This window comes from Plutella xylostella, chromosome 22 (genome assembly GCF_932276165.1).
Source record: "Plutella xylostella chromosome 22, ilPluXylo3.1, whole genome shotgun sequence".
In the NCBI taxonomy this organism is placed as follows: domain Eukaryota; kingdom Metazoa; phylum Arthropoda; class Insecta; order Lepidoptera; family Plutellidae; genus Plutella; species Plutella xylostella.
The window spans coordinates 11,944,334-11,954,986 of record NC_064002.1 but is presented as its reverse complement, the minus strand read 5'-3'; the positions used below and the strand labels follow the sequence as shown (position 1 = coordinate 11,954,986).

Sequence of the window (10,653 nt, the reverse complement as noted above, 5' to 3'; positions counted from 1 at the left end):
GTTTGCCTTTAAAATAGTAACCCACATGTTTCACGTTTATAGTAATAAATTGTGGGTTATTAACTAAACTATTTAAAATCGGTTCAAAATTGCATACCACCGCAACACACCAGACCCGGGGGGTCACTCTATAATAATAAATATGATTTCGTCACGAAGTTTCGGAGGCCACGACTCTATCTCGCTGTATTAAACGTGCCGATTGCACCACAGCTCTCGTTCGTTCGTTTTTTGTCAGCATAGAGTAACCCTTCTGCCCTCGACACTATAGGGTAACCCTTTCCACGTGATACAGTCTAACTATATACCCATAGTTTCAGCGTCCTAAAAGAGAGTTACTAAAGAGTTCATTAAAAAAATCTACTCCCTATAGTGAGAAAGACGTGACCAAAAAAAGTTTATATGTAGCAATCTGAATACCCGCCACTATTTTAATAACATACTAAAGACTTTTTAATCAGAAATTATGAAATAAAACTTTTGATCCGTAAACATTTTCATTTCACAAATCAACTGTTTACAACACATCAAATCATGGCTGAACCTCTATTTATGGTTTAAATTCAAGGTTTTCTTCTCACTGAAGCACCTGAAGGCAGTCCGAAATTCCACCGGAAGTGGCTGAGGTTGCAGTAGGAAATTAAAACGGAAACTTATTGTTTAAAATTCGAACCAGTAACAGGAAGTGGTCGGCACCGGAAGTCGGCAGGTACACACGCATCTCGTCCAGCGAACCTTTGAATAAAGAATGTTTAGAATAAGGCAGGTATTCTGAAGGCATGAAATTATAATTTACTCTCTTTCAATGTGTGAAAAAATAACTGAAAATCATTTCAACAGTTAAATTATTTATCTACATAAATATTTCTCTAGGTATTACCATCTATTTGTAAAGCGTCTGAAACCCTCTTGACAGCTTGTTTAGCTTGTGATTTTAGGTGATGAGAACGCTATAAGGTTTATTTTTTATAGATGGCGCGTCATATTCTTAACTTTTCACATAACCTCCCTGAGTTATAGTAAAAATGATCTTATGTGCTCTGAAAATCTACAACGATATCATCACAACGTGCTGAAAACTAACTCTTACCTCCTAAAGTTGCCTGGTAGAGATTGGTATTAGCAATTAGGCCGCCTTTTTGTACTGTTTCTTTTTAAGAAAGTTAACCTTTCTTGCGCAAATGTTGTATTGTTTTGCTGCGTGGCTGCCACGTCCATATTCTCCCATCAATGTATCTGATTTCCCCTGAGATCCACGGAGCTGTGAGCCTGAAGACCGCAACCCTCAATGTGGAGACACGGATATCCTCAGGCCCTTCTGATCCCTACTATCGTTCGTATGCAGGATGTTAAATAATAGTAAAAGCTTTCATTTACCCAACGGTTGCCTGGAGGAGATCGCTTTGTTTGTATTTTATTAAAAATAAAAAGACACACATAGAATATACTAAATAATTAATTAAATTTAATTAACATTAATACTAATAAAAATGAAGACGGACTATAATTTATACGGCAGTGAAAAGTAAAAAATAATATCGACCTTCAACATTTACTCCCGTGTCACTAGAATCGCCCCCCGGGATGAACACTATGAATAGCCCCTCAGTCCAACACTCACCTACTGACCAGAACACTTTTAAATTGACCTCCATTGTTGCCCGCGTGTTGTTTCCTCGTGTAGAGTGGAAATAATAATAATAAACATCCCACGTGCAGTATTTTAATACCTAAAAAGTGCATGAGAATCCTGGCCGCAAAAACTGCTAGCTGGAAAGTCTGAATTTAACGAGAAAAATAAAAAAATACAGTGCATATCGTGGCTTCGTTGCTTGGAAGTTTGGAACTTTTTCTACCACAACGGTCATCCGACTGAAAAAAGTGATCCTACTTTTTACTTACATACTTTTTGCAGGCAGTGAATTTTATCCTAACTAATATTAAAAATGCGAAAGTAATTGTGTCTGTCTGTCTGTCTGTTACTCTTTCACGCCAAAACTACTGAACGGATTAGAATGAAATTTGGTATACACACGGTCTAGACCCTGAGAAAGAACATAGGCTACTTTTTATCCCGGAATTCCCACGGGAAAACTTGTTAAGGCGAAGCGAAGCGCGCGGAAACAGCTATGTTGAATAAAATACTTTTTTCTAATTAACAAGGTCTATTTATTTGTTTTTCAGGTCGATAAGCATTCATTACAAATGCGTCTTGGCAGAGGTTTGGCCCAACACTGGGACAGTGGGACACAATATAATTAAGTACAAAAAAAAATTGGCGTATTGATTATAAATTACGAATGAAATTTTAATATAAAACCTACCTAGGTATGTGCATATTTTTAGACACACACACACACACACACGCACTCACGCCTTGTACTAATGTACTCCCTTGCGGGGTAGGCAGAGGTGCATTGCTGCACCCACTTTTCGCCAGAGTGTTATGTTAGAATGGCTAAAAATATAAATTGTTCCAAAAATTCTGCATCAAAACAATCTTTTGTAAAATTAAAATAAGACGCCTTCAATTATTTATTACAGTACCTAGTTATAGGTAGTACCGGTTTTGCAGAAACATTTTCTGAGATAGAAATATCAGGTTGTATCGTTAACTAAAACAATGTTGTTTCAAGTTTATTCGTTTACATTTTCGCTGAGTTTCATGAGCTACATCTTATTGAAAGTATATGCAGCGAGTCCTATTAGGTACATTTATTTATTGCTTGCTTCTCTGTGCTTCATACAGCACTAGGTTTTCCCGCGAGTCACAGAGTTTCTACTTCACTTCGCGAGTTACATTTATTACTGAGAAGCATTGCCGTGATTATTATATTTATTTATTTAAGAAATTTAGGGCTTGTTCCACAATGTCTGGTTAGTGGCTACTTGTGGGATAAAATACATGCTGTCACTTTCAAAAGAATTATAACAGAGAGTGACAGCATGTATTTTATCTAACAGGTAGCCACTAATCAGACATTGTGAAACAGGGCCTTAATGTGTAAGGAATTATGATTGAAGTTTGTCTGGTTCTAAAATAGAATCTGAATTTGAAGCCGCCAGTTCTTCCGTTTTTGTAATAACATTGACAATCAATCAGCTACTAACAATATAACTGAAAAAGTAAGTGCACATTTAGTATTTACTTATACGCACACTTACAGCAAAATATTGTGTAAAATAATTTAAAATAATAACAGGCAATAATCACAAGTTTTCACACATACGAATCAGTGCTGCTGGTATTTAACGCGACCTAACACTGTATTTATTGTGTTGTTTGAAATATATTATTATATCTGATCTAGAACCGGATATATTTAAATGGTTGCCTTGAATATTATCTCATAAATGAAGTATAAGAATATACTTTTTAGTACCTCATATACCTAAGGGCCGCTATGACTCAATCTATAGCTTATAAGCTTGATTTATATTATTTTTTACAATAGGATTACTTCAAAGTTATTCGTTGATTTATAGTGAGGGGATTCTTCATGTTGACGAAGAGTTAACGATCTGGATTAGTACAATCTGGTGTAATCTATTCTTTAGTCTTGTAATCCCAGTGAGTTATTATAGTATACAGGAGTATTCCGTATTTATATTTTTTCCGTTGTAGGTTACTTGAAATAATAAAATAATGCAAAGTTGTAGCAATTTCTAACAGTTATAATGAACATAAATTATATATTTAAACACCCGGACATTTATCATATCTTTTGTTTTTACTTTGACAGCTAGCTGTCCCTACCGGGACTGCATTTGTAAAATAATATAGAGGTAATTTATAATAAGTATTATTTCAGTTAGTAACCGAAAAACATACCTTCGTAATAAACCTCGCCTATAATTAATGACTAAACAAAGGAAAACGGTAGCTAATCGATTTTCTTATTAGGCTTGCAAATAAACTTCGCACGCTAGCTGTCAAAGTAAAAACAAAAGACATGATAATGACTGGTGTACATTATACATAGCTGAACATATCCTACATTTAGTACACTACAGAACCTTGCAGACCTTATTAGTAGGTGTAAATAAACTATAAACTTGGGTTAGTTTAGGGTAACAGGTGCCCGGCCAGGTAGCGGTTGGATCAAAGATAGAGTTTTTAGAAAATAATGTAAGTATATCTATTTCCTTTAGTACACAGGAATATCGGGAAAAACTCTCATACATTTGCAATTCATTCTTTCGTCGGCGTCCAATATTTTAATTTTAGGTTAGTGTAGTATTTTTATTATTGCTTAGATATTTAAATCAATGTATAAAATTTTATCTTACGTAAATAATTACACAGTGGTGTATTTATAATATCCTGTACCATTTTATTGCATTTATCAATGGAATAAATAAGTTCCACTTCAAGTTCGATACTTGTTAGTTTTATTCGCAAGATTTACAGTTTCTAGATAATATTTATTTTATTTATTTATTTATTTATTTATTTCACAAAATCCACAGCACAAGACAAAATAATAGCTTAGGTATTATATAAGCCATACATAGGCCAATTACGGACTTACATTATACAAACGAATCACAAATTACATCAGACAGAAAATAAAGTATAAAAAATACATGCAAAATTTAGGTTACATTACAATACAGTCACACAAAAAATTACAAAAGATTACAAGCAATAAAAAATTACAAGCAACAAAACATAAACAAAAATTCATTTAAAGTTGACTCATGTATATTAAACACAAAAGTTACCAGCGTGTCATTTAAAAAAAAAAAAATAATAAGAAAAAATAAGACGTAAAGTTACCAAAAATTTAAATTTGGAGGCTAATTCTAAATTTTTAAATTGTAAATCAATAACTGTCCTTGGCGAAAAACCATTCCCTTATTCTATTTACAAAGCTCATTTGCGTTAAATGAAAAATGTCAAGGTCTGAGAACTGTTTATTATAAGTTTTAGGTAGTCGGCAACTTATGGAGTTACTTGCGTAGTTTGTATGCACTAAGGGTATGTGGAAAAGGGCTTTGCGAGTATGACGTGTGCGGGTGGATGGTGTATTCAGGGATAACATTATGTTTACGAGTTCAGGGCAGTCCACAATGCCATGACATACATTATATAGTAGTTTCATGTCCAAAACTATACGACGATCCTTTAAGGTCATAAATTTTAGGCGAGAACAAGAAGACTCATAATCATCCTGCAGTCCAGATCTATAATTCATATGGTTTATAAATCTTTTTTGAATTCGCTCAATCATATCCAAATAAATGGTGTATTGTGGGTTCCAGACAGAGCAACAATATTCTAGGACACTTCTAACGTAGGCAAAGTATAAAACATAAACACAGTTAATGTCCTTAAATGGCTTACTGACTCTCAATATGAAACCAAGACTTTTAAATGCCTTATTGACTATGCTTTCAATGTGGTCGTGGAAAGTTAGTTTGGGGTCCAATAACACACCCAGATCTCGCATCACATACACTCTTTTCAGTGGAACATTATTTAGGGAGTAAGAATATGAAACAGGTGTCGTTTTCCTAGTAAAACTAATGTAGGTGCATTTATCGGCATTCACGTTAATTCTGTTCTTATAATAATATACTGAAAGACGATTCAGGTCCTCCTGAAGTAGTTCGCAGTCGTCAATTGATGCAACTTTCTTGTAAACCTTTTTATCATCGGCGTATAGAAGAAATTTCGAATTTTTAAAACAGTGTCCGATATCATATAAATATGCTACATAAAGAAGTGGTCCCAAAATAGACCCTTGTGGGACGCCAGATGGCACATGAATTACACCTGATCTACAGTTGCCTATTCTAACAGCTTGGTTGCGGTTCTTTATGTATGATTCGGTCCAGCGCAGTAGATTGCCGCAGATTCCCAATGTCTCAATTTTATTTAGTAAGATCGTATGATCGACTCGATCAAACGCCTTTTCAAAGTCGGTATAAATGACGTCCACTTGTCCTCCCTTGTCCATATCCCTTAGAACCGAATTTGTAAATACTGCTAAATTTGTAGTGGTCGATTTAGACTTGACAAAACCATGTTGTTCGCATGGAATGTTCAACGAAATGTTGTTGTATACACGTTTATGGACCACTTTTTCCATCACTTTACTGAAAACATTTAGTACAGATATGGGTCTATAATGCTCTACCGGTATTTTGGAACCTTTTTTATGAATCGGTACGATATCGGCTAGTTTCCATGCTGTTGGTACCACCCCTTCACGAAACGATCTGTTCAAAATAATTGTTAATGGCTCGGCTAGCGTGTCAGCACAGTTAACAACTAGAACTGGTGGAATGCCATCACTACCAGGGCCCTTTGTTTTGTCGAGACTACGTAGCAGACGCAGTATTTCGTCGCGGGTGACTACTATGTCACTCGTAACTGAGTTATAGGGAGGATCTACCAAAGTAGTGTCAGGATATGAGTCAGCTGGCAATCTAAACATACTGGCAAAGAATTCATTAAAGGCATTGCAGGTGTCTTGTTCATTTTTTAGGGTGTTATTATTATAAGTCATATCCTTAGGGTAGCTGGATGTACCTTTTCGCTTTGATTTTACGTAAGACCAAAAAAGTTTGGGATTCGTTTTTATCCCATCTTGAGCTAATTTTATATAATTTAGGTAGCATTCTTCTTGCAAAGACTTTTGTCTTGTGCGGAGAAGGGCAAAAACATTATAATCGAGAGGATTTTTATACTTTTTCCATAGCCTGTGATACTTATTTTTTTCTTTGATCATATTAATTAGCGCCCGTGTAAACCATATTGGGTATTGATGTCTCCCCCCCATAATTTGTTTTGGTACATGTTTATCAATGGCTTCATTAATACACGAATACAGTGCTGACAGTGCATCATCTACTGTGCCCTCATACAGTGTCGAACAATCAAAATCTGCTATTATGTCGTTTATGGCATTATAATTTCCTTTTCTAAAGCACAATTTAAAAGATTTCGTATGTTGCATATGCTGGAGACCAATGTCTTTCAAATCTACTTCAATAGCTGGATGAAAACGATCCTCAACGACTAACGAGCTACTTGGCTTACTTATATCCAGGACTAAATTCGAAAATACTAGATCTAGTACATTGCCGCAGGTATTTTTGAAATTATTATATTGCATTAAACCGAGAAAGTTAGTAGTATTAACAAGATTGCTAGCCGAATTCTGAAGTTCAACGGAACCCTTTTTTATACATAATGGCTCTGTGGAATCCCAATTCAAACAAGGTAAGTTAAAATCACCAATCAGCAGGAAGTGGTCGCTGGAGTTATTTTGTGTAACATCGCTGAGGTTACTGATAAAACATTGCATGCGGTCAGGCAGATTACGATCTGGCGGTATGTAGGTTAAGCATATGTGCAAGTCTCTTGAGGAGCCCAAAGATTTACTCGGGATAGTGAACCAAATACACTCAAGATCATCGCACCACCATTCGTGGCGCGGTCGCATCTGCAACTGGCGTTTACATAGAGCCAAAACTCCGCCACCTGCCCCCCCAGCCCCACGGTCGCGACGTATGATATCATATATTTCTAAATCTACTAGTTCTGAATCAAAGAAACCATCACAGAGCTTAGATTCGGTTATAAGAATTATGTCATAGTTACAAGCGGCAACATTATTGAAAAAGTTAGCTGTTTTTGTCCTCAAACCATTAACATTCTGGTAGTAGATATTAAGGGAAGAGAATTGTCTGTAAACTCATGTCATAGTAGACCATAAAGTATTTTGTTTTTTTAAGTTCGCCAAAGACAATTACATCTGTTACAAATATTACAATGAAGTTTAAACAATTTAACTCATTTAATAACATGCTGTTAAGGTTGCTTGCTTTATAGATGGGTACCAACAAGGAGAAAGTTACATATAAGGCATTCAGTAAACACAAAATTAAAGTATACAGAAATATATTATTTACTAAGATATAAGCTTTCTTAAATCGGACTCCGACAGAACAAGCACAGGCGGTGATTTTTCGTTCTTGCGAGTGTAAATACGACAGTTTTTTGTCCATACGAAACGGACATTGCACTCTTTAGCTTTGGCCTTACATATTTGCAATAGTTTTTTATTATTAAGTGTAAGATGCTCGTTTACATAGACTCGTTTTGAATCACCACCCATGCCTAAACTGACAGTGGTAAGATCCCGTGATTTGCGCGCTGAGGCATAGAGCGCATCCTTAACATGGCGTTGCCTGAATCGGACCACTATAGAGCGCGGCTTGCCACCGGAGGATCGGAATGGTTGAATACGATGGGCAAAGTCAATGTCTTCAGTCTTTACAGTAACACCAACATTTTTGGCAATTTTTTGCACAATATTCACTGTTGACTCGCCTTCGGACTCCGGGACACCGACTATTTCAAGGTTTTGAAGTCTCGCCCATTGCTGCTGCTGTTGTCCGTCGCGCTCGAGCGCAGTGACACGGGTCTCAAGTTCCTTGCACAGGTTCGTCAGTTTTGTATTTTCTGTACGAAGGCTAGTAATTGCGGTCTCACATTTTTTCACAGAAGACCTCAGCATCTCATTGGCTTCTTTTATGTCGTTTACCTTATCGCAAAGCTCCACCATTTGGGTATTTAAACCCCTGAGTTCGGAACTTAGAGCATCTCTTAAAATTGTGGGAAGTTCGTCTTTGATAAATTGCAACAGATCATTACGAAAATCTGCCGGTAGTTTATCGACCTGATTTGGGGCTTTGGAAGCGGGATCGTTCATGTCCATTGGTTTGATAGTTTTTCTGACAGTAATATTCATAGACGATGGTTGTGGTTCACTATTAGTCGACGCAGTTCCCCCCGATGATAGCGATGATGAATGAATATATTCTTCTGGCTACATAAATTTATAATCTAGACGTTGTTGCTCCGTACAAACAGAATGGGATGATGAAAAGTTCATTTTCTTTAATAATAAATTAAATCGATATCAGCTTTGTGAAAAATGTTCGTAGGTACATAATGCAAAGGAACAAACTTAGAATGTTCCTGGCTCAAAGTAATGAGTTTTTATAAATATACAAGATAGTGTGCTCAAGCTTCATGCTAGCTATACTTCGTTTATTTAAAATAGGTATCAAGTTAAAATTAAGGAATTATATAAATTAAGACTCAAAATGAAGTGACTCTATTGGTCGTCATAATGCTTTAATTAAACCTTGGATCTAATGCTATTTGTTACGAAGTATAGGCCAGTATTCACCACGGCATCACTGTGCCCTTATACAGCACTTGGTAAGACCTGTTTTCGTTGCCATAGGGGAACGTGACAAGTACATAGGGGCGAGGCTCCTGGCTGTAGAAAAGTACAGTCGGCTCCACGTCACTGTTGACGACGAGGAGTAGGTAGCGGATGTCATTGCTGAGGTTCTCACTCTGGAAACAGAATTAAGTTACTTTCAATATGAGGGGTAGGTCCTACAGTCTGGGCGAAAGCATCCTGACCCCTACCAAGTAAAACTATTTAACTGAGAGAGTAATTTTTTATGTTTCCTAAGTTTGAGAGCGCTGCGCTAACCACGGCTCTATATCGTTAAATAAGCGTGCTAATGGGTCGATTACACCTAACGTAGCCTAGTACAGTGGTGAGACAGTATCCTCGGCCGATCCTCGACCAATGAACGGCTAGCAAGTGACCGAGGCCGAGGACACTGACTCGCCGCTGTACTCGTTAGGTGTAATCGATCCATAATTGTCGAAGATATGGTGAGTGACCCTACTTATCCTGAGAGGGGTTTCTTTTATTATAGTAACGTTGTATGAGAAATACATACATATTGCATATCCAGATAAATTTTATTTCCTGGCTGGTAACTTAGGTCTCCGTTATTCTGACCTAGCGTCACGAAACTGGGATGATCCTGGCCTGGAATATAAATATATATTTTTTGAAAGTTTATAATAATATTCAACACTAGCTTTTTCGAGAGACCTTTTTATTTGTAAATAATCTCAGAGCATAATTAATTTTTTGTGAAAATACTAAGTAATACTATTTTTTTATTAATTACTTACCATGTTTAAAAACAAACTGTTCGGCAGTGGCCGACGAAACTTGGAATGCTGCAAGAAAAAGAAAGATTTTGACTCCAAACATGACTGCACTGAACCCGATCTAGAAGCAATGAAAATAAAAATTGAATGAAAATGAAAATCCATTATTTATATGTAATATAATTTTACTATCAGAATTTAATCAATTTGCTCCATAAAATCAAATACGTTCGTATTAGGGCATCATTAAGCATGTCAAATGAAGTTAGTTAAATATTCAATCTGTTTACGGTGTTTGTTTACCGTGAAATATGTTTTTATACACATATAATATTGAATCGTAAATTTTTGTTGTGAAAGTGCTCGAGTTGTTTGTAAAAGTGATTGAATTTTGAACACTGCTTCTGTACATGTACCTACATGTACAATTGTACACCAATGAGTACAGAACCCGGGGATTCACTCTATAATCAGTGGCGGCTGGTGCCTCAGATACCCGGTGGTGCACTTTATGGGTTTAGTAAATTTTGGAAGAAAAATAGATTATTACAATTAGAAGTAAAAACAATATAAGTATATTTTACCTTATTTATATTTTAATACAATTCTGCGTTCCTTTTTTGACGCGAAATAGCTTCTCCGCCGAAACGAAA

The 10,653-nt window shown here is 36.1% G+C and overlaps 1 protein-coding gene across 1 annotated transcript; it reads right to left on the bottom strand.

The window, feature by feature from the left end:
* Positions 1-7,922: 7,922 nt before the first annotated feature.
* LOC125490304 lies at positions 7,923-8,579 on the bottom strand. Its single transcript, XM_048629138.1, has one exon. The coding sequence runs from the start codon at positions 8,577-8,579 to the stop codon at positions 7,923-7,925; it is 657 nt and encodes a 218-aa protein (XP_048485095.1).
* Positions 8,580-10,653: the final 2,074 nt, after the last annotated feature.

What these genes read in the sequence shown, in the direction of transcription:
- LOC125490304 (XM_048629138.1), bottom strand. Translation starts at nt 8,579, where the DNA reads ATGGTGGAGCTTTGCGATAAGGTAAACGACATAAAAGAAGCCAATGAG.